Here is a 27573-nt window from a genome sequence, read left to right as displayed (position 1 = left end):
AGAAGTATGGTTGAGAACAGATTCTGAAATGTTTCCCTCTTCTCTTTTGTGCAGTGGTGTTTTTGGCTGATTCTTCTGCGGAGTCGGTAAAAATGACAACCAGGGCCTCGGCCTTAGTGAATTCGACCAGAAGAAGCCTATGGCTTAAAACCTGGTCAGGCAACGCTGCCTCAAATTTATGCCTATGTGGTCTTCCCTTAACAGATGATCATCTTTTTGGCCCAGGTCTGCAAGAGGCTCTGGAGAACACAGCCGATAGAAAAAAGGCCTTTCCAGAGAATAAGAAAAACCCGACATCCAGTAAGTTTATTTCGTGGCCAAAGTAGGCAGCAAGGTCCTAGAGAAAGGGACAATAGGCCCAAAAAGCATTGGACAAGGCACAAGGGCAGAGGTAGAGGGGGTGTCTTGTTTAACCCTCCTCAACAACCTGCCAAGCCTCAGTGACTCTTGTCTCCCAGTGGGACGAAGATTAAGGGCTTTTCTCCCATAGTGGGCAGCAGTCACCTCAAGTCCATTCATCCTGGACCCAGTGACCAATAGGTACAGGCTGGAATTTTCTTGCCAGCCACCAGAGCGATTTATTGGTCAGCTTTCCTCCCCAAGATCGGGGTAAAAGTGAGGGCGCTTGGTCTCCAAATTGGAAACTTGATAGATCAAAAGGTCCTCATCTCTGTTCCCCGGTCAGTTCAGGGATTTAAGGGATTTTATTACCATATATCTGTCATCAGAATGCCGTCCGGAAAATATTGGTTTGTCCTGGACCGTTTTATCAGGTACAAGCACTTTTATATGGAGATGGTGTTCTCAATCAAAAACCTGCTTTATCCAAAATGTTTCATGGCCACTTTGGATTTGAGGGATGTCTGTCTGCACCTCACTATTTATCCAGCCTTCCAAAGATTCTTGAGACTAGTGGTCAAGATGGGAAGAGAGATTCGGCACATTAAATTTCAACCCCTCCCCTTCAGCCCTGTCCTCCGCATCGTTAGAAAGGTACAGAAAAAATATTTGGGGGACTTTATGGACTTTATAGGCACCAGGAGGAGAACAAGTATTTCATTAATAATTTTATTAATACAAACAAACAAACAATACAAAATTTCATTAAAAACACAGATAGAAAAAGATGCTTCAATAGGGCCATATTCAGCAAAACAGATGGATAGACAGTGTCACATGATACAAATCCTTGACTTAATAGCCATAGTTGTGTCACAAGTTAGAACATAATGTACATCCAAGTCGGTAAAATGCTGATATTGGTCCCATGCCCGACATGTTTCAGGTCAAGTTAACGCTTCTTCAGGGGATTAATTTATTAAATTCTTAAAATAGAAAAAAGAAAAACGTATAAATACACAAATCATATAAAGCAGATAAAAGTAGTATATATAAACAATACTGTCAGTCTAGGTGCTACCAGAGAGAGGGTTGAATTGAAACACAAGCCGTAAGGATGGTCATATTTGAGCACTGTGGGGACACTTAACCCTATAGTACTATGGCCTTATTGAAGCATCTTTTTCTATCTGTGTTTTTAATGAAATTTTGTATTGTTTGTATTAATAAAATTATTAATGAAACACTTGTTCTCCTCCTGGTGCCTATAAAGTCCCCCAAATATTTTTTCTGTATCTAATTAATTATTCTGGACGTTGGCACCTTTTTTCTATCATTATTCATGCTGGGGTATCCACTGGGACCACTAAGTGTTCATTGATATCCCCTCTTAACTCCTGTTTACAATCGTTAGGTGTTGGGGAGGCGCTGGCTCTGCTAAGGTTAAAGGCGATAACTATTATCGCCTTACCTGGACGTCCTCCTAGTGGTGGTGGAGTTATACCAAAAGTTATTAGTGGATCTCCAGACCGTACAGGACTTCTTTCAATCTCTAGGCTGGTTAGTAAACAAAGAGAAGTCTTCCTTAATTCCGGCCCAGAAGGTGACATATATCTGGGATATGAATTTTGCTCAGTAGACAAAAAAGGTTTTCTCCCGCAGTAAAAGGTCTCAAGAATGATGCAAACAATGTCAGTCTCGCTGATGGAAGTTTCAAGAGCAGTGGGTCTGATAACCTCTTACTTTCCCGCAGTGTCATGGGCAAGATTTCATCAATGTCCATTACAGCTGTTTTTTTACTAAGGAACTGGGACGGAGACGCAAGTTCCCTGGAGTCAAGGGTCTTGTTACCCTCCAGGGTAGAAAGAAGCTTGTGGTGGTGAAGGACACACCTTCACCTAACAAGAGGTCTAACATGGCCAATTCCTATATCCCAGAGGATCACATTGGATGCGAGTTCCTGGGGATGGGGAGCCCATCTCGGCAACACAATGGCACAGGGAGAGTGGTCATCAAGGGAAGCAAAAGCATCACTGAATCAGAGAGAGCTTCTAGCAGTTCAGAGAGCCTTGTGGGCATTTCAGACAGAAATCAGGGGTTACAACCGCCAGAGTTTTATCCGACAATATCGGTTGTGTACCTCAAAAAACAGGGAGGTACGAGAAGTTGGATACTTCAATCTATCGCCCAGAAGATTTTATCATGGGCAGAAGGGAATCTAGCCTCAATTACAGCAGTGCACCTAAAAGGGAACACAAAATTGTCTGGCAGATTATCTCAGCCACTACCGGGTATGTTGAGACAATTGGTCCCTTCATCCTGAAAACTTTGTGGGTCTCACCGACAGATGGGGAGGTCCTGAAGCGGACCTGTTTGCGGATCGGAACAATTGCAAGACAGAGAAGTTCAATCACTGGGGATCGATGCACTGGCGAATCCTTGGCCATTCGGCATTTGTTATGCCTTCCTGCCGATCAGGCTAATTCCGGAATTCCTCCGGAAGTTTCTTCTACAAGAAACACATCTTATCCTAATAGTCCCTTTTTGGCCCAAGAGGCCATGGTTGTCCCTGTTACAGACTCTGGTCTCAGAGCCTCCACTGAGTTTTCTGAAGAGACAAGACTTCTTATCGCAGGGTCCAGTGTCGCACCCACAGGTGGTTTACTTGACGGCCTGGTATCTGAAGAAAAGATACTAAGTGCCCAGGGGTTCTCTGGCAAAGTAGTCAAGACTCTGGTAAATTGCAGAAACCCAGTCACTAGAGCCATATATTCCAAGGTCTGGAAGAAATTTAACTTGTGGTTTTCTGAAAACCAAAGATTAACTCATGATATACCTTTTAATTTTGGCATTTTTTCAAGAGGGTGTCGACAAAGATCTTTCAGTTAGTACTTTAAAGGTACATGCGGCAGCTATCAGTGTTTTTCTCCAATTTTCTCTATTGGAAAGTCCCACTATAGCTAGATTCTTTAAATCGATTCCCAGGCCAGTAGTGATTAGAAGTTGTCCAACCTGGGACCTGTCCCTGGTGCTTCAAACTCTGGTAGAATTCCATTTTGAGCACCTAGAGCATATTTCAGCTAAGTTACTTGCCTTAAAAACTATTTTCCTTGTGGCAATTACCTTAGCTAGTAGGGTAAGTGAGTTACAGGCCCTTTCAGTGACGGAGCTTTTCCTCACAATTTTGAGGGTGGGGTTGTTTTGAAAACTGATCCAGCATTTCTGCCTAAAGTGGCCAGTATATTCCATAGATCCCAGAACATTGTACTGCCCACCTTTTGTAGTTAGCCAAAGGGGGACCAAGAAAGAAAATTAGGTTCTTCTAATCTACCTTGAGGTCCCCAAGGTCACCAAGACCTTTAGAAAAACAGACACCTTATTTGTCCTCTTTTCAGGAGCACACAAGGGAAAGAGTGCATCTAAAGCCACCTTGGCTAGATGGATAAAAGCAGCTATTTCTGAAAATTACAAAATTAGGGAAGTTCCTCCGCCTTTTGTCACTGCACACTCAACAAGAGCCTTGTCTGCGTCTTGGGCTGAGAGGTCTGGAGCCTCACCGTAACAAATTTGCAGGATTGCCACATGGTCCAGTTTTTTTACCTTCATTAAACATTATCGCCTGGATCTCCTATCTGCTCAGGAGCAGGCGTTTGGTTGTAAGGTCCTTCAGGCAGTTGTCCCTCCCTAGATTGGTAAGTTCTGGCTCATCGTCTCATGGCTGTCCTGGAAGACACTTGGAGAAAAGCTGAGTTAGACTTACCAGTAACTCCTTTTCTGAGAGTCTTCCAGGAAAGCCGTATTCCCACTCGGTTTTATCTTGAAGTTATGTGTAGTATGCTTATGTTTTACAGGTACGTCCTACAGTTCTCAAGAAATGCTGACATGGAGCCTGGAGGACTGCCCTTTTATCTGATGGGGGTTAAAGTGTTTCCTGTCCTGGTGAGAGGAACACTAGGTCTCATGGCTGTCCTGGAAGACTCTCTGAAAAGGAGTTACCGGTAAGCCTAACTCAGCTTTTTGAACTACAAAACGCTCAAGTGTGAGCGAGGTCTAATTAAATTAGACGCGCCCCTTTCCTCTGTGAAGCCATCTCAGACTTCTCTATATTTTCATGGTGCTTATCTTTTGCTTTATTTTAGTTTTACCAATAAAAAATGTCCTTTACCTGTAATATTTCTCTACAAAAGAATATTTAATTCTTGTTTTTTTGTTTGGCCAGCATGTGGCAGCAAAGAGCCATTGGCACACCAATTTCTTATTCTGATACATTCTTGTGCTTACAGGGAAGTTTCTGTGGCGTTCCATGATATACAGATTGATAAAACTAAGCCTTTGTGGCATAATTACTTTCTTTGTGGACTAAAAGGAATCCAGGTAAATATTATAAGAATTAAGTTATTACATTTCTATCTGAAACAGATTTACTGTACATTCATATTTTTGGGGTATTTGGTTTATTTCTCTCTTGTTTCTTCTATTTACTTTATTTTTGTGTCCACTTACTTTTCTGCGTGGATTGCCACTGGGCACACTCCCTCTTCCCTAATGTGTTCAATAATGCCTATAGGAGGGCACATTTACATTGCAGATTATGCAAAGTATGCAACCCTTAACCCCAAAATGGAAACAGTATAGTGAGGCCAGCCATAGACGGTTCGAATCTCAGCCAAATTCAGCTGGCCAAGATTCTAACCTTGTGTGGGCAGGCTGAATCTACCAAGTTGACCGATCAATCAACTTGGGTACAACCAGCCTGCCAGATTCTGTTGTGATTATTGCTAGTGGCTGCTATAGTAAAGCCATTGTCATTGAAAGCAATGGAAAACATGGCACCTGCAATGCATTTATGGTGTGGTTTTTGAGTCACATGTCCTTTAAAAAACGCACAATAAATGAGGCAGAATTGCCCAATTTTTGCATCTGATCAGTGTGGAAGCAGACTTAAGGAAGTCTTAAGGGGTCTTTCACACTGAGGAGTTTTTCAAGCTCTTTTGTGTTTAAAAAAAAAAACAAAAAAAAATAAAACACCTGAAAAACTCAAGAAAAATGCTTCCCTTTAAAATCAATGAATATAATCACACTGGGACGTTACGCTTCCGTTGCGGTGAAAAAAATCCTGCTTGCGGCATCTTTGGAGCTAAAAAAAAAATGCACCAAAAATGCTCCTCCCCATTGAAATGAATGGGGACTGCCTCAAAAAAATGCCCCCCACTAAGTGGTTTTGGTGCAGTTTTTGCACCACAATTGATGCAAAAGCACTGCAAAAATGCTCCATTAATGCATAGGTATTTTACTGGCAGTTTTGAAGTGAACCAGTGTGAAAGTGCTCTAAAGGGAGTGTATAGCAGGTTGTGTACATTTTTGTTTTATTCTGTTTAGAGATAAAAAAAAAAGTTAGTTTTCTTTTTGTTTGTTAGGTAATGCTGTATATTTGTAGTTTGTATTATTGTATCCAGCAGGTGGAGCTCTGTTCCTTTACATTTTTCCCTTTATTTAAAGTCCACTGGACAAAAAAAAAGCTTTTTTCTTTACAGACCTCCAGTAGCGCAAGGTGAAAAGATGATGCACAGCTTCATGCTTTATCATTTTATCAGGCAGTTCAGTTTGAAGTTTGTCAGTCAAAGCCAGCTGACTGCTTCTGCTGTGTATTTAGCTAACCATTGGTGCTCTGGAAAGCCTTCATTATGCATACAAGGTTTATTTGTAAAACAAAGATTTCATACATGTAGTAAAAAAACAAAACAAAAAAAAAAACAATATCTAATAACACTTAAAAAGTATAAACTTTAGAGAAGCGGGTAAAATCAAATTCCGACACCATTATAGTTTTCCTTTTTAGGCTACGTTTATGTTGGATGCTGTCTGCTACTGCAAGATTTGAGAACATCTTTACAAATAGTTGTTTATAGAATGTGTAAAATTTTGATTTTAAAATGAAGAATGTATGTAAGACAGTCAGTGAATTATAAAAATGCATTGATATCAATTATTTTATAAGCGATGTGACTACATTTTGCCTTCAGAATGGTGTTTTGAAATGCTGCTGTTCAATCACCAATCTCTGTGCAGTGTGATGTTGCATCATGAGGACAAGCCATCCATTCTTTGATGGTGCAGTGATGATTAGATCTGGTGATGGGTAATGTCATATCCAGATGTTTCGGAAATCGGCCTTGTATTTGTTTAGCATTGTATATGAGGAAATTATAAGCCTTGATTATGAAACCACCAACAAGTAACACTGTTTGCACCTGAAATAATTATTTGCTCTTTTAGCTACATTGCCACGTCAAGGCCTTCATAACTCAAAACCGAATTCCTCACTATTAAACATATATAGCAGACTGAGAGGCTTACCAAGGCAGACCTTTCTTCTTTAAAGAGGAGTTCCACCCAAAAGTGGAAGCTTCGTTATCTGCCTCCTCCCCCCCCTCTGCTGCCACATTTTGCACTTTTCGGGGGGGGAGGGGGGAGGAGGGGGCGGGTACTTGATTTTGACAGGTACTTGTCCCCACTTCTGAGAGATCTCGCGCTTTGCGTATGCACATTAGGGAGCAGGCTGTGGAGCCACAAGGCTTCACTGCCGATTTTCCTTAGAGTTAATGGTGGCTGCAGGACCTGAGAGCCGGTGGAAACATTGACTGGGGTGTTGACATCGCTGGATTCCGAACGCCGGTTTAAATGGAGAAAATGCAAAACACCAGAAACACACCAAACATATGATGTAGCTTAAAGCTTGTGCATTAATAAAACAGAGAAGGATGTCCTTTGGACTCATTTAAAATGGTTGTAAAGGTAATTTTTAAAATTTTTATCTTAATGCATTCTCTTAAGGTAACATTTTACATGCACACTTCCCCCTGCAGCCGCCCCCCCCCCCCCCCCCCCTACTCACCTGATCCTGATCTCAGTCCAGAACTGTGCACATCTGCAGCAGCTATTCTCCCCTCTCCCCATTCTCACTGGCTTGGCTGAGAGCAAAACCTTTCAGTCAAAACCTGTTAGCAGGGGGGCAGGGCCGAGCCAGGTTGTGTGTCTGAATAGAGGCAAAGAGACTGCCTCGGGACTGACAGCCCACAAGTGTCCTCATAGGAAGCCGCTTCCTAGGGCACTCAGTGGGGGGGGGGGGGGGAGCCAGGAGCGCCAGTGGAGGACCTGAAAACAGGAGGATATGGGCTGCTCTGTGCAAAACCACTGCACAGAGCAGGTAGGTATGACATGTTTGTTACTTTAATGAAAAAAGCTTTAGTATCACTTTAAATTCTTAATATTAGCGATATTCCCACATGCATACCTCCCAAAAACACTCAAAGATACTGACTTTCTTTTCTTACATCAGGGGACACGGAGCCATAGTAATAACTATGTGGGTTATATCGGCATATCAGGTGCTGGACACTGGCACGCCTCTTAAGGCGTGAACTTCCCCCATATAACCCCTCCCACTACTGGGAGTCCTCAGTTTTTTCGCCTTCGTGTCTAAGGTGTTGGGCACGTGTAAGGATGTGTGTACTGAGCTCCACGGCAGTAATCCTTTGATGCGAGCCAGCCATCCTGGCTGGATCCATTCTGATGTCTCCGTAATGGACTAAATGAACGGTACCTGGGCCTCGTCATCCGAAGACATGAGGTTTTGCTTGCGAATGCTTTTAAGCTGGGCCCTGGGATCCAGTACTTTTTGGTAGTAAGGCCAATAAAAGTTTACTGGCAGGGTCTTCTCGCAGGTCCAGGATTGCGGGATTACCTGAGTGTACCCCTGTTCCTGAAGGTTTCCTTTCAAGGTCTCAGAGCCTACCGTGAAGGGCAAAGTTTGGGCTTTTTATCTCTGATAAAGCCCTGCGGCGGAAAGGTAGGGGAGATTTTCTGCAAGGAATCTCTCCTTCCATGTATTTATGTTGTCATGTCATGTCTGTGTCACCACTGGAGGCTGTATTGAGCACTCACCATTCGGATTCTAGAAACAGCAGAAGCTTTCTCTCTCCTCTCCGTTCAAGCCAGCTCAGGCCCTCAGGTATGAAGGGGGATCTGATCACTTCCTGGGCCCCCAGAGTGGCAGTTTTTGTTCCTTTTGGATGCCAGCCAACTGCCAAAAAAATGGGGGGGGGGGGGAGTTTTGTTTTTGGGGCAAATCATGGCCGTTTTACGCCCCCGGCCGCCATGTTGCCAGCACTCATACGCTTCCCTAGTTGAAAGGGGGGGGCCGTTTTTCGCGCGGGGGCGTGGCTAAACAGCGTCAGACGCCGGCCACACGTGGAGGAAGTATTTTAAGCTGTACAGGAAAAGCTGAAGTCAGGCGGTGGAGGGACAGAGCAGAGTGGTTGCTGGTCAGGTTTGGTGACACAGGCATCTCCCTTTTTGATTGACAACATTGTATTGTATAGATAGGATTAATAGCAGTTATTGTACTGTACTATAGCCTAGCAAGTGAAACATTCTTTTTCTGGTACTGCCTCTGCTTTGTACTGTAAGCTATGAGTGACAAAGGGACCAGGAACCCCTCTAAGGGTTCTAAGGGGTTAATGGTATACAACAAACTAAAAACCCTTCCAAAAGAATGTCTGTCTTCCTCCCTTGGAGGTAAAAAGAAAAATACAGCAAGTCAGATGAACCTGTCAAGGGTAGAACACTTCTGTCCCTGTATTTCATACAAACAGGTTTTTCTTCTACCATTTAAAAGATTATTGCTATGATGTCTCTCCATAGTAAGACTAAACATAGCAGATTCCCATGTAGTCCTCTGGGGCCTTTTGTTGAGGTCCAGGAGGCTGGGGATCAGGTAGATCTTTCCAAATGTTGGAAGATACTTAATTTCCTCTTCAGAGCATCCTAACAGGGAGGGAGTAGCCGCACAAGTCAGGTGTTAGTCTGCTCCCTTACTTACCTCAAGAGCCTATGGCAGGCAACAAAAGGGTTATCTACCTCTAATAGGGTTCATTTGAACCTCCCCCACCTGGGAGACCATTCAACATGGTGTCCTATGGAACAAGTTCTGTAGTGCAAATCTGCAAGATGCAAAAAGCACTAAATGTGTAGCTATGTATTCTGAATGGGAACATTTTTATGAAAGAAATAGGGGGTTCCAGCTATTAATGCTGCAATCTCCTCAGTGAGCAGAGTCTCACATGTCCAGTGGATAATGCACTGATGTTAAAGGTTCAAGCAAGTTAAGGTTGGATTTTCCTTTTAAAGACAAGATGTCTTTTGCAGTTCTGGCTGCAATTGGAGTATTTCAGTCCATTAACCCCTTAACGTCTGCTCCACTACTGTGGTGGAGCACATATTGAGTCAAGCCAATGCATTGGAATGTGGACTCCAAGGGGTTAAGGAACAGGTGTGAGATACCTGAAAGTTCGGCCTGATCAGCAGACCCGGCAGGGGGCTGGTGTATTTGATGCACTGTGTCTCACAGATGCTATGAAGGACTCTATCATTTAAGCTCTATGGCTTATACTTGGACATTTTTGCAGAGATCCGTGGCTGAGATATTGGTCACCCGAAGCACCATGTGAAAACCTTTAGCCAGTCTTTGTCCCTCATCATCATCGTCTCCTATGCCTGGGGTATCTGCCTTTAGGCTGTCTCGACAGTCTCAATCGTTGGGTTCAGGAGAAAGGTTCCCAGGAGCAGCACCAGGATCTTGAGGGCAGAAAGCCCATGGAGCAGAATGCTAAGGCCTTCTCATGAAGGAGCACCCCCACTTGTTTTTTCTAGGTTACATATAGAGTTTCAAGAGCCCGGATGGCCAAGTCGGCTTTTGATCCGAGGGTCTGGGGTTCGGGTCCTGTTTGGGTGCTGCCTGTGGGGTCCTTGGGGCTGCTGATGCGGCAGTCTTATGAAAAAGTTTCCGTCTCCTTAAAGAATGCTCCTAAAGTTCCAGAGAAAAAGGAGAAAGTAAGAAGAGAAGTGTCTCTTTCTGGTCTCTGGATCAGCTGTTATCCCAGTCAGCGATATCAGAGATTCCCTTAGTGGAACAGGGTTTTTTGGCTCAAACCTTTTAAGGTCCCAGAGCCAAGCAGAGAGGTAGGACCCATTCTAGATTTCGGAGATCTGAATTGGCACTTAAACATCCGATACTTTTATAATTCGATCGGCTGTGTCCATCCTGCAAGGAGGGGAGTTGCATATCTCCATGTGCCAAAGTTTCCTGCTTACCAGAAATCTCTGCTATATAAAGTGTGTGTGTGTGTGTGTGTGTGTGTGTGTATATATATATATATATATATATATATATATATATATATATATAATATAATTTTTTTTATCAATCGTGGCACTGCCATTCAGCTTAGCCACAGCACCTCCCTTAGCCAGAAAAAAACTGAGTCTGATCTCAGCTGTAGATAGCTGAAATCTCTAGGTTGGATTCTCAGCCTAGGAAGATTCTCCTTAAAACCATCAAGGAGGTTACTTGGGTGCTGGTTATAGATACCATACAGAAGAAGGTATTCTTACCGCAGACGTGAACCAGTTCCATTGTAGGACTAATTCAACTTATCAGGAAGGAAAATTCCTTCGTTTTGGCTGCAGGAGATTTTTAGGGGAAATGGTGACCGCCTTCAAGGCTGTCCCTTACGCGCAGTTTTATTCAAAGACTGCTTCAAGACACCATCCTGTTGGTCTGGAATAAAGAGGATTCAGGCCTTGTTTGTTTCCAATACGCTTGGCTCCCGACATAGGCCAGAGCCTAAATTGGTGGTTGTTATCCAGCAGGAGAGAAAATCTTTATCCTGCAAGATGTTAACAACAGATGCCAGCCTTCTAGGCTGGGGAGCAGCCCTGCAAGAAGATTCTGTCCAGGGGAGATGGTCCAGGTTAGAGGACCTTGCCTATCAACCTTGTTGGAAGTTTCAGGCAGTACATCTGGCCATAGAATCTTGGCGCTCAGATTACAGGACTGTCCTGACAGGATTCAGTCTGACAGAGCCACGTGGTGGCTTACATCAAAAAAAATAAAAAAAAAATAAATTAATAATGTTCTAGGTTTGGCAGAACACAACACTCCTTGCCTATCGGCAATGTTAATATTTCAGGTGTACTGCTTGAGACGCCAACAATTATTTCCGGGAGAATGATCTCTTCACCCCGACATCTTCCTAGCAATATGTCAGATGGGGTACTCCGGACATGGACCTATTCGTGTCCACATTCATTAGTAAGGTTGACAACTTTATGTCAAACAAGGGGTCCGCTAGCAGGCGGAACAGACGCATTAGTCTTCCCAGGGGATCAGTTCTCACTGATTTATGCATTTCCTCCAGCTCTGCTACTGCCGCGCCTTCTCCGTGGGATTAAGCAGGAACAGAAGGCGGTGATTCTGGTTACCCCAGCAGGTCCCAGAAGATATGAATTTATCGAGATCATAAGGAGGGCAGTTGAAGTCCTTTGGACTCTGCCATTTTATAGCCAGACCTTCTTGCAGAGGGTCCGGTATTTCATCCTACTTTACGGACAAGGAGTTTGACTGTTGAATCCCACTCTATAAAAGATTGTGGGCGATCTCCTTCAGTAGTGTCTACTTTGACTAATGCCAGGAAGCCGGCTTCCAGAATCACTTACTATAGAATCTGGAAGGCATAGGTTTCTTGGTATGGATCCAGGGGTTGGCACCCTAGGAGGTATGTCAATAGGCAGGATTCCTGCATATGGGATCTGAAATGAAGCTGGCCTTGACTTTTATCAAGCGCCAGATCCAGGCCGATGTCGATGTCTTTTCCTACGACCTTTTGCTTTCCACTCTTGGTGTGTAGCTTATTCAGGGGTTAACCCTATTCCTCTTATCAGGGCACCTCTAAATCCTTAGGATTTAAGATTGATCTTGTCAGCTTTGTTAAATCAGCCATTTGAACCTTACGAGAAATCTTTTGCTTGCCATTTCTTCTGCTAGAAGAGTATTGGAACTAACCGCTCTGTCTTTTAAGAGCCATATTTCATCAGGTATAGGCATGAGGTGATTTGATGTCCTCATCCTGAACTCTTACCAAAAGTGGTAACAGGTTTTCATTTAAACCAAGATATTATTCTTCCTTCTTTCTCCCCAGAAGCCTTAATCTGGGGAAGAGAAAGCACTACAGTCTCTTGATGTAGTAAGAGCGATCAGAATCTATTTAAGGGCGACCGCTCAGGTTCACAAAACACAGGTTTTGTTTGTACTGCCAGAGTGTCCAAGATATGGACAGGCAGCATCGAGAGCCACTATTTTCCAAATGGGTTTGTCAAGTGATTGATCAAGCTTCAGCTTAAAGAAAATTCTTCCTTCTCATATTAAGAGCACACTCATCCAGGTCCATTAGTGCCTCTTGGGTGGTGCATGATCAGGCCTCTATGGCTCAGATCTGTAAGACCGCAACATTGGTCTTTGGTTCAGATGTTTATCCGATTTTTTTTTTTTTGATTTTTTTCAAATCGATATTAAAGGTCATGAGGAGATTGCCTTTGGGCACAGCATACACTGCAGGCTGCAGTATGAGTCCTCTGGCCTCCTATTTCCTTGATTCTTTCTCCCCCCTTCAGTTGCCATTGCTATGGGACACCCCACATAGTTATTACTATGGTGCTGTGTCCCCTGATGTAAGAAAAGAAAATAGGATTTTTAAAACGGCTTACCTGTAAAATCCTTTTCTTTGATGTACATCAGGGGACACAGAGGTCCCTCCCTTCTTCTTATACACTTTGATTGGCTACAAAACTGAGAACACCCAGTAATGGGAGGGGTTATATGGGGGAAGTTCACGTCTTAAGGGGCGTGCCAGTGTCCAGCACCCGATATGCCGATATAACCCACATAGTTATTACTATGGCTTTGTGTCCCCTGATGTACATCAAAGAAAAGGATTTTACAGGTAAGCTGTTTTAAAAATCCTATTTTTTCTAAACTATAACCCCTGGTTCACACTATAATACTGCATGTGAATCGCACAGGAACCACACTGCATTTCTGTGTGATTCACATGTGATTCAGTGCGGTGCGAATTGCACCAAAGAAGTGCAGGCATCTTTTTGTAGCTGGATTGCATGGTCTTTTTGTATCATGCGATCTGGTGCAGTTAAACCGTGATGCATTTGGAGTGTTGTTAACTTTGTATTAACACCTGCAGCTGATCACAGACATATGTGTAAACCTAGGCTAAATATTTGAGTTTATACATATGCAAATACAGTATTTGTGTAATAAAGATTTGTTATATACAGTGGATATAAAAAGTGTACACACCCCTGTTAAAATGTCAAGTTTCTGTGATGTAAAAAAATTGGACAAAAATAAATCCTTTCAGAACTTTTTCCACCTTTTTAATGTGACCTATAAACTATACAACTCAGTTGAACAAGAAACTGAAATCTTTTAGGTAAAGGGAAGTAAAATAAAAAAAAAATAAAAAAAAATGGTTGCATAACTGTGCACACCCTTAACCACTTGACCACTGGGCACTTAAACCCCCTTCCTAACCAGACCAATTTTCAGCTTTCGGTGCTCTCACATTTTGAATGACAATTACTCAGTCATGCAACACTGTACCCATATGAAATTTTCCTCCTTTTTTCACACAAATAGAGCTTTCTTTTGGTGGTATTTGATCACCTCTGGGTTTTTTATTTTCTGTGCTCTAAATGAAGAAAGACCGAAAATTTTGTAAAAAAAAAAAAATATTTATTCATTTCTATTATAAAAATTTTGCAAATAAGTAAGTAATTTTTCTTCATAGATTTGGGCCAAAATTTATACTGCTACATATCTTTGGTAAAAATAACCCAAATTAGTGGATATTATTTGGTCTGTGTGAAAGTTAGAGTCTACAAGCTGTGGTGCCAATCACTGAAAACTGATCACACCTGATGTACTTAGGCCTATCTCATTTCTTGAGACCCTAACAAGCCAGGAAAGTACAAATACCCACAAAATTGGAAAGCAGACATTCCAAGGTATTTAGTAAGAGATATGGTGAGTTTTTTGAAGTTGTTATTTTTTCCCACAATTCTTTGCAAAATTAAGATTTTTTTTATTTATTTTTTTCACACCAAATTGTCATTATAACAGGTTATTTCTCTCACATGGCATGTACATTCCACAAATGACACCCCAAAATATATTCTGCTACTCCTCCTGAGTATGACGATACCACATGTGTGGCACTTTTACACAGCCTGGCCACATACAGAGCCCCAACATTGAAGTAGCACATTCAGGCGTTCTAGGAGCATAAATTACACATCTAATCTCTCAACCACCTATTACACTTTTGAAGGCCCTGGAGCACCAGGACAATGGAAACGACCACAAAGTGACCCCATTTTGGAAAGCAAACACTCCAACGTATAATCTAGGAAGCATTCTGAGTCTTTTGAACAGTTCATTTTTTTCCAGAAGTTTTTTGAAAATGTGGAAAAAAAAATGAAAAGGCATTTTTTTTCCCCTTACAATCTATCACATTTTTGAAGGCCCTTTTTTGTCATGGTGAAAGATGAAGTTCCTCTTCCTGTTCAGCTTTCTAAAGCCCCGTACACACGAGCGGACTTTTCAACATCCAAAGTCTGACGGAATGATTCCGGCAGACTATTCGATCGTGTGTGGGCTGAAACTGACTTTTGATTCGCAAAAGTCTGACAGACTTTAGAAATGGAACATGCTTCAAATTTTTCCGCCAGAACTCTGCTGGACCCAGTTCCTACCGGAAAATTCGCTCGTGTGTATGCTATTCCGACGGACTAAAACCGACGCTAGGGCAGCTATTGGCTACTGGCTATGAACTTCCTTATTCGAGTCCAGTCGTACGTCATCACGTTCAAATCCGTCGGAGTTTGGTGTGATTGTGTGTGGCCAAGTCCGCTCATTCGGAAAGTCCGTCAGAACTCTGTCAGAACTCCGGCAGAACTCCTTCGAAAGTCTGTCGGACATAAGTCTGGTCGTGTGTACGCGGCATAACAGAAGCCTGAAGCTTTTGTGCCAATATTGGCTGGTATTTGGAACTGTTAATTAACTATAACTTCAGACCGCTTTCTGCTTAAAACTGGTCACAGGCGTGCAAAGCATAGCCAAACAAGTCCAGCCTGGACTTCTTTACCAAATATTCAGTTAAATGCCCATCTGTTACTTTCAGTGAAATTTGACCTGTGTTCTTATTTGCTGATGAAGTATGTTCATTTTTGATGTACGCTGTTGTGTTTTTTTTTTTTTTTTTTACTAGTGCATTTGAATTAGGCCATGTGACGAAGGTGTGGGAGTAACACAACACACATGGACATCAAGAGGGATTTTAGGGTTCCTGACCATGGAGTTCTTTTTTTTGGGAAGGGTTAAAACAGGGAGTCAGATAAGGGGAAGGCCACAGGGCAATAATTCCAACACCGTGAGGGACATGCAGAAATATAACAGGGTGGCAATAGGGCACATCAAGGGATACATCCAGAGACACAGGGCAGCAATTTAGTACAGCAGGGTCCAGAGTCACAATCCTGGCAGAGTGAGTAGCAGGCCACAATGCAGTACAGAAAAGTCCAGGGGCACAGGGCAGCAATTCAGTGAACACAATGTCTTGGTGGGAGGGATTGCCCTGTAAGCACTGTCTGTGTTGATGGGGTAAATTTCTTTCCTGCAACCCGACATTTGCACCGTCTATGGCCTGCATTGCATACTGTACTATTTGACCTATTTTTGATTCTTGTCTGCCTACTGTTGCTTTGAAAACTATATTAAGAGGCAACAAGACTCGCTTTTTCATTACATTTTTTTTATTTTTATTTAGTTAGTAAGGATGCAGTTGACATTTGCAAAATCAGGCCAGAAAAAAGTTACATAAATATAGAAGCATAAGGTGAATGTCATAGAAGAAGACTTAACAGTTGGCCATAAATATATACACGGATCAGCCATTGCATTATGACCACCCACCATAACCTTGTTGAGGCATGGACTCCACTGGACTTCTGAAGGCATGCTGTGGTATCTGGCACCAAGCCGCTGATATCTGATCATTTAAGTCCTGTAATTTGTGAGGTGGGGCCTCCATGGATCTGACTTATTTTTCCAGCACGTCCCACAGATAAGCAATTGGATTGAGATCTGGAGAATTAGGAGGCGAAATCAACACCTTGAACTCATTGTGGTGTACCTCAAGCCATTCTTGAATTTATCAGACCAGGCCAAATTCTTCCATTGTTCTGTGGTCCAGTTCTGATGGTCATGTGTCCATTGTAGGCACTTATGGCTGTAGACATGTGTCAGCATGGGCACCCTAATTGGTCTGTGGCTATGCAGCCCCATACACAACAAACTGCAATGCACTGTGTGTTCTGACACCTTTCTATTGGAATCTGCAATAATTTTTTCAGTAATTTGAGGTACAGTACCTGTTATATTTGATCAGACTACATGGGCCAGCCTTCAGTCCCCATGTGCATCACTGAGCCATGACTCACAAGTTTGCTGGTTTTCCTTCATACATATATATATTTTAGCAGAGACCTTAGAGAATAAAATGGAGATTGTTGCAATATTTTATGTCGCACTGTATTTGCGCAGCGGTCTTTCAAATGCAATTTTTTGGGAAAAAATATACTTCAATGAATTAGAAAAAACTAAACAGTAAAGTTGTCCCAATTTTTTTTGTATAATGTGAAAGATGTTACGCTGTGAGAATCGTGATCTTTATTCTAAGCAAAAAAATAGTGATTCTCATTTTAGCCAGAATCGTGCAGCTCTACAGGCTAGGCCACTCCAGGACCTTGATATGCTTCTTCTTGAGCCACTCCTTTGTTGCTTTGGCCTTGTGTATTAGGTCATTGTCATGCTGGAATACCCATCCATGACCCATTTTCAATGCCCTGGCTGAGGCAAAGAGGTTCTCGCACAAGATTTGACGCTACATTGCCTCGTCCATCGTCCCTTTGATGTGGTGAAGTTGTCCTGTGCCCTTAGCAGAAAAACACCCCCAAAGCATAATGTTTCCACCTCCATGTTTGACAGTGGGGATAATTTTGGTCTCATCTGACCACAACATTTTCATCCAGTTCTCCTCTGAATCCTTCAGATGTGCATTAGCAAACATCAGACGGGCCTGCACTTGTGCTTTCTTGAACAGGGGGACCTTGCAGGCGTTAAGCCGCGTACATACGGGCGGATTGTATGGCCTACTTAGTCTGTCATACAATCCGACGGACAGTCAGTCCTACTTTCGAATGAACGGACTTGACCACACACGGATGCACAAACAGTCCGTCGAAAGCTTGTGCGATGACGTGTACAGCACGTACGACGGGACTAGAAATAGGAAGTCCAATACACAGCAATGCAACCTTCCGCCGTGTAAATCCTTTCTGAGCATGCGCCATTCTTAGTCCGTCGAACTAGCCTACTCACGAGCGGATTGTCCGCTGAAACCAAAGTATGACGGACAGTATTACGGAAATTCTGAAATACTTAGTACGCCAGACTGCACGCTGAAAAAGTCCGCTGAAGCCCACACACGAGCGGACTGTCCGCTGAAATGTGTTTCGACGGACTAAGTAGGCCATACAATCCGCCCGTGTGTACGCGGCTGTATTCACATTGTCTGTCAATGGTTATAATGTTATAGCTGGTCGGTGCAGAGTTTCTCTCATCTGGCGGTATAATGGAGAATACTTAGCAGTGTGTGTCAGCTTTAAAACGTTAATTGGTGGTCAGCCTTATTATGCCCTGGCTTCTAGCTTCTCGGTTACTTAGTAAATCTTCTGTAGCTGTTTGACTGTAGAATAAATTGGCAATTTTACAATCGTTGGATTTTTTTTCATTTTTATTTTGTGGAAACTTTTTGATCTTTGTCAGCATTGCACATTTTGCATATATATCATGCGGACCAGCAAATGTGAGCTTTGGAAGAGTTAATCATACTGTAGTAAACTCATTTCAAACAGCCATGCTGTTCTAATATACAGCAGACCTTCAACAAGCCCATCTGTAAGTCCATCTGTGACATGTGCATGGGTAAACTCATTAAAACCAATTGTCAGCCAGCCTTCAATGATTCAACAACACAAATGATGTCATGCCTAGTAAGAAGATGTTTTAAACTGATTGAATAACTGGAAAAACAGCATCAGTGAAGCTATTTAGATCTCAAATTCACATAAAGCTAGGGACTGAATTGTATGATAGTTATTGCATCTGTTTTCAAAGGAGGTCAGAAACACCGTAACATTCCTGTAAGTGGAGATGACTTCTCCAAAAGACAAGGGAAGATAAAAAAAACACAACATACATCCATCAAAAGAGAAGAAGAGCTTCCAATGGCCTGTCTTGTTTCTGGCTTTGATTTACTGAGATCATATGATTGATTATTACTTACATTAAATATCAACTTTGAAGAGATCCCACTACCAATCAAGTAAAGGCTAAGTTTCGAACTGGTGGTTTATCACAGTGTTAAAATGTAGGTGAAGACTATATCAACCCGTGTGGGTTTTTTATTTTATTTTTTTATTTATTTTTTATTGTTTAGTAACCCAATTTATTTAAAACCCTATTTAAGACGCATTTTTTTTTTTTGTCCATTCCACCACATAAATCTCACATATATACTAACAAAATAGATTTGTTTTCTCCATAGTGTGCACCGCTTTCATATTTCTTGCAAATAGATTGCATCTGCATGCACTTAGGATGATGATTCTGTGGTTCATGTTTAGATCCTTTTGTCTACAAGATAATTGTCTGCACAAGCAGAAAGTTTCCCGAGAGGGTATAAAAAGAGGTACCAAACTGAGAAAGAAAAAAACGCTTTTCTAATGTTTCATTCCCATTGTGCCGGACAGTAATCTTCAGTCAGAAATCTTTCCAAATCCTTTTTGTTTTCGTGGCAGATCATCAGAGATCTTATACTAGTTAGCCATTTCCTAGATACACAAATAAAGTTGTAATTTTTGATGCTTTTAAAAAGAAACTCCTCCTTTTTCTAGAACTTGCAAAATCCATTTTACATTGGTTGGCTTAACAAGTGTATATATAAAGCAGACTTTGACTTTATTACACAGACACAGGTTTACCAGATCAGCTGTTGTATACTGGATAGTGTAGGTTTGATACAGTGAGGAGAAAAAGTATTTGATCCCCTGCTGATTTTGTACAGTTGCCCACTGACAAAGAAATGATCAGTCTGTAATTTCTATAAATAACAGTGAGAGACAAAACTACAAAAATATCCAGAAAAAAGCATTTAAAAAAAAAAGTTTTATAAATTGATTTGAATTTTAATGAGGGAAATAAGTATTTGACTCCTTTGCAAAACACGACTTAGTACTGCAAAACCCTTGTTGGCAATTGCAGAGGTCAGACATTTCTTGTCACCAGCCACCAGGTTTGCACACATCTCGGGAGGGATTTTGTCCCACTCCTTGCAGATCCTCTCCAAGTCATTAAGGTTTTGCGGTTGACGTTTGGTAACTCGAACCTTCAGCTCCCTCCACATGTTTTCAATGGGATTAAGGTCTAGAGACTGGCTAGTAGAGCTGCATGATCGTTAAAAAATTGTGCTCTTGATTCAACCCCCCTCCCGATCTCTATGCAGGGGTAGGTAACCTTTTGAGCACAGTGCGCCAAAAAAATGTTTTCTCAAAGAAATTGAGCGTGCCGATTTTACAACAAATTTTTTTTAACTTCACACTCTCAATCACGAAAAGGATTTTTTATAAAGTAAATGCTGTAAACCTTTTGAGTAATAGTGACTAACATCCTGCACTCTTATGCCTCTGATCAACCCCAATTCCTGTACCTCCAGTCCTCAGATCAGCCCCAACTCATGTACCTTCACACCTCAGATCGAGGTCTCCCCTGCAAATATGTCCCCTCACTGTACTACCGTGCACATCTGCCCCATCTCTGTACCCCCTGCTCATTTACCCCACCTCTGTGCCCCCTGCTCATCTGCCCCACTTCTGTGCCCCCTGCTCATCTGCCCCACTTCTGTGCCCCCTGCTCATCTGCCCCACCTCTGTACCCCCTGCTCATCTGCCCCACCTCTGTACCCCCTGCTCATCTGCCCCACCTCTGTACCCCCTGCTCATCTGCCCCACCACTGTACCACCCTGCTCTTCTGTCCCACCACTGTAACCCCCCTGCTCATCTGTCCCAACAATGTACCCTCTTTCTCATCTGCCCCACCACCGTATCTCCCTGCACATCTGCTCCAGCGCTGTACCCCCATGCTCTTCTGTCTCACAGCTGAACCACCTTCTCACCTGTCCCCTCACTGTACTACCGTGCACATTTGCCCCACCTCTGTGCCCCCTGCTCATCTACCCCACTTCTGTGCCTCCTGCTCATCTGCCCCCCCCCTCTGTACCCCCTGGTAATCTGCCCCACCTCTGTACCCCCTGGTCATCTGCCCCACCACTGTACCACTCTGCTCTTCTGTCCCACCACTGTAACCCCCCTGCTCATCTGTCCCAACAATGTACCCCCTTTCTCATCTGCCCCACCACTGTATCTCCCTGCACATCTGCTCCAGCGCTGTACCCCCATGCTCTTCTGGCTCACCTTCTCACCTGTCCCCTCACTGTACTACCTGGACATCTGCCCCACTTCTGTGCCCCCTGCTCATCTGCCCCACTTCTGTGCCCCCTGCTCATCTGCCCCACTTCTGTGCCCCCTGCTCATCTGCCCCACCTCTGTGCCCCCTGCTCATCTGCCCCACCTCTGTGCCCCCTGCTCATCTGCCCCACCTCTGTGCCCCCTGCTCATCTGCCCCACCTCTGTGCCCCCTGCTCATCTGCCCCACTACTGTACCACCCTGCTCTTCTGTCCCACCACTGTAACCCCCCCTGCTCATCTGTCCCAACAATGTACCCCCTTTCTCATCTGCCCCACCACTGTATCTCCCTGCTTTTCTGCCCCACCTCTGTAACCCCCTGCTCATCTGTCCCACTAATGCACTCCCTTTCACGTCTGCCCCAACACTGAACCCCCTGATTATCTTTCCACCACTGTAACCCCCTTCTCATCTGGCACAACATTGTAACCCCCTGTTCATCTGCCCTATCACTGGTACTGTACTGTGCTCTTCTGTCTCACCGTGGAACCCCCTTTTCATCTCTCCCACCACTGTACCCCCCGCACTTCTGACAAACCACTGTACCCCCTGAACATCTACCCCACCAATGTACCTCCTTTCTCCTCTCCCCTGCCACTGTACCCCCCTGCTCTTCTGCCCCACCAGTATAACCCCCTGCACCACCACTATAACCCCCTTCTCATCTGGCCCATCACTGAACCCCCCTCCCCCCGCTCATCTGCCCCATCACTGTAACCCACTTGCTCTTCTGTCCCACCGCTAAACCCCCTTCTCATCTCTTCCACCACTGTACCTCCCTGCACATCCCTGCACATCTGCCCCACCATCGTACCCTCTTCTCATCTATGATATGCGTTATATGCAGAGTGGTGCAAGGAAGTAGGCATTTTCTGAAAGTGGACCTGTATGCAAGATCGAGCTGCTAAGAAAAAATGTGGTGCCGAGCGCCGCAGCAAAATTGGGTGGGATTTTCATTGAATACTGGCTGTAGCTTAAAGGGACACAGAGTGCAGGGGTTCAGTAGTAAGTGACGCAGAGTTCAGGGGTCGGGTATTATTGAAGCAGAGTTCAGAGGTTGGGAGTAGGTGATTTAGAGGTTGGTAGTAGTAGATGATGCAGAGCTGAGGGGTCAGTAGCACGTGACACACACACACACACACACACACACACACACACACACACACACACACACACACATTCAACAAAGTTCCCAGAAGCTCAACAGTAACTCCACAAACTGTCACCTGATTGTGGTTTTCTCAATTACAGCGAAATCCCTTCTTTCTGAGAATGGTAGTGGCAACCAAGTGAGTCATCTTCCTCCATATGGTGGGCAGGGCTAGCAAGACTGTGATTGGCTTTGGCAGTGGCCAATAACAGTCCAACCCCCTAGCAGAACTGCACCCAATCTCTTCCCCATCACAAGAACTTACGATTGCAGCTACAAGAAAGTAAGATAACCAATGTTATATGTTGTCAGTTCAGGTACGGCGTGGGGAATTGAGATTGGAATGCATTAGTGTCTCACTGACACTTCTCTGTGCTGCTCTGCTGATGGGGAGGGAGACAGTTGATTGAAAAAGAGGCTTTGCGTGCCGCGAGTTGCCTACCCCTGGTGTAGAGAGTTCTCTACTCAGCTGTCAAAAGAAAAAAAAAAACAGGCAGCCTGCTAAGTTTTTCACAACATTTTTGGTGCTCGTAGATAACTATGAACATTTGAACTTTTCATTCTTAGATCAAAGGAATTAACTTCTGTCTGTAAATGTGGGAAGTTGAATCACTTAAAGGCTAAACCTTTTTCTGACACTTGTTTCTTACAAAGATGAAATCAGTATTTTTTGCTTGAAAATTACTTGGGACACCCAAATCGAAAAAACTAAACAGCCCAATTTTTTTGCATAATGTGAAAGATGTTACGCTGCGAGAATCGTGATCTTTATTCTAAGAAAAAAAATTGTGATTCCCATTTTAGCCAGAATCGTGCAGCTCTACTGGCTAGGCCACTCCAGGACCTTTTTAATATCCCACTCTTTTTGTTGCCTTGGCCTTGTGTATTGGGTCATTGTCATGCTGGAATGGCCATCCACGATCCATTTTCAATGCCCTGGCTGAGGGAAGGAGGTTCTCACCTAAGATTTGATGCTACATGGCCTCGTCCATCGTCCCTTTGATGTGGTGATGTTGTCCTGTCCCCTTAGCAGAAAAACACCCCCAAAGCATAATGTTTCCACCTCCATGTTTGACAGTGAGGATTGTGTTCTTGGGGTCATAGGTATCATTCCTTCTCCTCCTCCAAACACGTTGAGTTGATGCCAAAGAGCTTGATTTTGGTCTCGTCTGACCACAACATTTTCACCCAGTTCTGCTCTGAATCATTCAGATGTTCATCAGCAAACATCAGACGGTCCCCCTTTCTTGAGCAGGGGGACCTTGCGGGCACTGCAGGATTTCAGTCCTTCATTGAAATAGTGTGTTACCAATTGTTTTCTTGGCGACTATGGTCCCAGCTGCTTTGAGATCATTGACAAGATTCTCTTGTGTAGTTCTGGGCTGATTCCTCACCATTCTCATAATCATTGAAACTCCACGAGGTGAGTTCTTGCATGGAGCCCCAGATTCGGGGAGATTGACTGACAGTTTATTTTGTGTTTCTTCCATTTGCGAATAATTGCACCAACTGTTGTCACCCTTTCCCAAGCTGCTTGGTGATGGTCTTGTGGCTCATTCCAGGCTCTTGTAGGTTTGTAATCTTGTCCCTGACATCCTTAGACAGCTGGGGTGGAGAGATTGGAATCTGATGAATTGCTTCTGTGGACAGGTGTCTTTTGTACAGGTAACAAGCTGAGATTTGGAGCATACCTTTTAAGAGGGTGCTCCCAATCTCAGCTCGTTGCCTGTATAGAAAACTCTTGGGAGCCAGCAATCTTTCTAATTGATAGGGATCATATACCGGTACTGATTTCACTCACTAAAATGCAAGTCAATTTATAACTTTTTTGAAATTAGTTTTTCTGGATATTTTTGCTGCTGTTCTGTCTCTCACTGTTAAAAATAAACCTACCATTAAAATTATAGACTGATCATTTATTTGTCAGTTGACAAACACCCAAAACCAGCAGGGGATCAAATACTTTTTTCCCTCACTGTATAATGTGCATGAAGCATGGCAAGTGTGGTCTATCCCAAAGTATTAAGTATAGCAGGGTAGCAGGGACAGCAGCACTGTACTCACCAGCCAGTGCATACCAGATGCTGTAATATTAGACCGCTTTCTTAATATAACCTAGAACTTCAAATAACATTTTAGCACATGTTGCAAAATATAGGTCTAATATTGTTCTAGCATAACTAAGAAATTGCTTTATGTCATCATTAGTGCATAAGCCAAGAAAAAATAGCGTTTCCATAACAGACAACTGATGTAAGTTTTTTTTTTTGTTTTTTTTTCCTTTTACATAAAGGATTTGAAACGACATGTAGACTAAAAAATATATAATGCATTCCTTTTTAATTGTGTTCACCTGTGTATGTCAGATAGAGGAACCCTAGAAAAGAAGAAAGCCTGGCTTGTCATTTGACAAATGTTTGCTACTATGGGAAATCTGAACTACGTAGGATTGTGGTGGACATTCATTGGACACCACAGTGTTTACGCCACACTGAAGGGTTGATTTACTAAAATTGGAGAATGAAAAATCTGGTGCAGATGTGCATAGACACTAGGGTTGCATCAATACCGATACTAAGCATTTGCACGAGTACGTGTACTCGTGCAAATGCTCTGATACCTAAAACTGGTAGCTTTACAATGGCTTTTACACAAAAGCAAAATGAATGGCTGCAATTCGCACTGCAAAGAATCGCATGTGATTCAAGCAGGAATGTGGTGCAATTCCTGTCTGAATAGCATGCGATTTTATTTTTTATTTTTTTTGTTCACTACTGTGTGAACCCAGGCTTGTCATAGTGACTTCAGCCTGGGTTCACGCTGGAGCGATACGGAAAACCGTGTGTGATTTGGATAGGAATCGCACAACATTCCTTTTAAAATCACATGTGATTCTTTATATGTGTAGAATACCCAAGTGCTACTATGTGTATTGATAAGAAATTAAAACACATTAACATCTCCAGAAGCGACCTCAGATCCCTAATGCTAAGCACGCTAAACTCCTACTTAAAATACAAGCCAATTTTTATGCCCATGGCAACAAAGCAGGCAAACTAAAAGCAGCACTAATTAAAAGCGCAGGACCAAACAAAAAATCCTGTATATTTTACACCCCACCCAAAGCAACAAAATGTTTCACCCTAGGAACATTGTCAATGCATTTAAATAGTACTATGAAGCATTATACAATCTGAAAAATGACCCTGCAGTGATACAGCCCACAGACGCAATAATTTAAATCAGTGGTCATCAACCCTGTCCTCAGGGCCCACTGATGCCGTGTACACATGATCGGACTATCCGGCGGACTTGATCTTCTGACGCCGCCGCCTTCTTCTCCTCCTCTTCTTCTTCCTTGCGATGTTGACACGACGCTCTCTCTGTTCCGCAATGACAGGGACGCGTTGTACGGCGACTTATATAGGGACAAGGGGTGGGGTCACCGGGTGATGTCACATGGTGACCCTGCTCCTTATAACGTCACAGTCCCAGCATCCTCCAGGGCCATGACATCATAAGGGGAGGGGTCATCATGTGACATCACCCGGTGATCCCGCCCCTTGTCCCTATATAAGTTGCCACACAACGCGTCCCTGCCATTGCGGCCAGAGAGAGTGTTGTGTCAACAACGCAAGAAAGAAGAAGGCGGCGGCGACAGAAGACCGGGCCAACACTAGTAAAAGAGCTATAAGAAGATAGAAGACCCCCAAGACGGAAGAAGGGAAGACCGCCGGAGCTGTCTAATTATTTTAGAAACTTGTGTTGTTTTTTTATTTGCACTTTTTTTCACCAGGTGAATGGGTAGGATTACATCATACCCCATACTCATTCACATAGGATGGGGGGCCGGTATCTGGGGGCCCCTTATTAAAGGGGGCTCTCGGATTCCGATGACCCCCGCCCGCAGACCCCCACAACCAACGAGGGTTGTCGGGAAGAGGCCCTTTGTCCTCATCAACATGGGGATAAGGTGCAGGACCCCCCTTTCCCCAAAGCACCCTCCCATGTTGAGGGCACGTGGTCTGGTATGGCTCAGGAGGGGGGCCGCTCGCTCGTCCCCACCTCTTTTCCTGACCGGCTGGGCTGTGTGCTCGGATAAGGTTCTGCTATGGACTTTGGGGGGACCTCCACACCATTTTTTTGGTGTAGGGCTTCCCCTTTAAATCCATACTAGGTGACGGGGCCAGAGAGGTGTCAATTTTGCCGATGGAGGCGGCGACATTGACCTCAGTCACTAGTTCCATCTACCTGGAGCCACGTTCAGAATGAACGGACTTTTCTTCCGTGTGTCCGTTCATTTCAAAAGTCCGGCGGACTCCCGCCATAGTCCGGCAGATTGTCCGCCGGACCTAGCCCACCGGAAAAGTCCAGTCGTGTGTGGGCAGGTCCGCTCGTTCAGAAAGTCTGGCGGTTTGTCCGCTGGATAGTCCGATCGTGTGTACGTGTCATAAGAGGCCAGGTTTGCAAGATAACTGAAATACATCACAGGTGATATTGTTTGCTTCTCAGTGATTGCAGTATTCTAGTCTGCATTTCCCCAAGGTAATACATAAAGCCTGGCCTGTTAGTGGGCCCTGAGGACAGGGTTGATGACCAATGATTTCTAGATGACCTCCACCTAACTAAAATCTCCAATTGCCACCTTACTGTTCTCAATGCTCCGATCACCACTAAAGAAATAATACAGGCTATCGCATCGCTTACCAATGGCAAAGCCCCAGGCCCAGATGGTTTCTCAGTCGAATACTACAAAGAATTTTCCACAACACTAGCCCCCCACTTGTGTCAAACATTCAATGCTGCTGTATCCTCAGGCGAGTTCCCACCAGAGATGTTAACAGCAAACATCATTACTCTACCTAAACCAGGTAAAGAGCCGGTATCTCCACAAAACTTTCAGCCTATTTCATTATTAATTACAGATCTCAAACTACGAAAAAATAATGGTCCGAAGATTAACCCCCATAATGCCCCACATCTTACACCCAGACCAAGTAGGCTTTACACTGGACAGACAGGCATCAGATGCTACATGCAAAATTATAAACCTTCTTCACCATGCAGAACTCAAGAATACCCTAGCAATTTTTGTAGCGCTAGATGCCGAAAAAGAATTCAACAGAATACACTGGGGCCACTTCAAAACAATCCGTTAATAAATTTGGCTTTCAAGGTAATATACTGTCAGCCATATTGGCTTTATATTCTAAACCCTCAGCCCATGTATTTACTGATGGAATCCTGTCTGATCCCTTTACATCTCGAATGGCAGACATGGGTGTTCTCTATCTCCAATCATTTTTTACGTTAAAGATGGAACCCTTGACCCAAACGAGCCATAATAACACATCGATCCCAGTTATACAAATTGCAGACCAGCACCACAAAATCACCCTTTTTGCCGATGACATCATCCTTGCGTTATCTGAACCTGCTTCTTCTCTGCCAGCAGTTTGTGAAGTATTAGATCATTTCAATACTTACTCTTTCTACAAAGTGAACGACTCAAAATCGCATATCTTAAAT

General features: G+C 43.5%; 1 protein-coding gene across 1 annotated transcript in view; it reads left to right on the top strand.

Annotated features, from left to right (window-relative positions):
- GALK2 (galactokinase 2) overlaps positions 1-27573 on the top strand; it is a 314350-nt gene that overhangs the window by 60412 nt on the left and 226365 nt on the right. Inside the window, exon 4 of the mRNA XM_077473446.1 lies at positions 4623-4713. Within this exon, the coding sequence (XP_077329572.1) occupies positions 4623-4713 (91 nt within the window). The remainder of the gene's footprint in view (positions 1-4622; positions 4714-27573) is intronic.

The sequence above is a fragment of the Lithobates pipiens genome, unplaced genomic scaffold (assembly GCF_037356315.1).
Source record: "Lithobates pipiens isolate NorthernLeopardFrog02 unplaced genomic scaffold, aLitPip1_a1.2 Scaffold_8, whole genome shotgun sequence".
In the NCBI taxonomy this organism is placed as follows: domain Eukaryota; kingdom Metazoa; phylum Chordata; class Amphibia; order Anura; family Ranidae; genus Lithobates; species Lithobates pipiens.
This window is presented reverse-complemented; position numbering and strand designations above follow the sequence as displayed.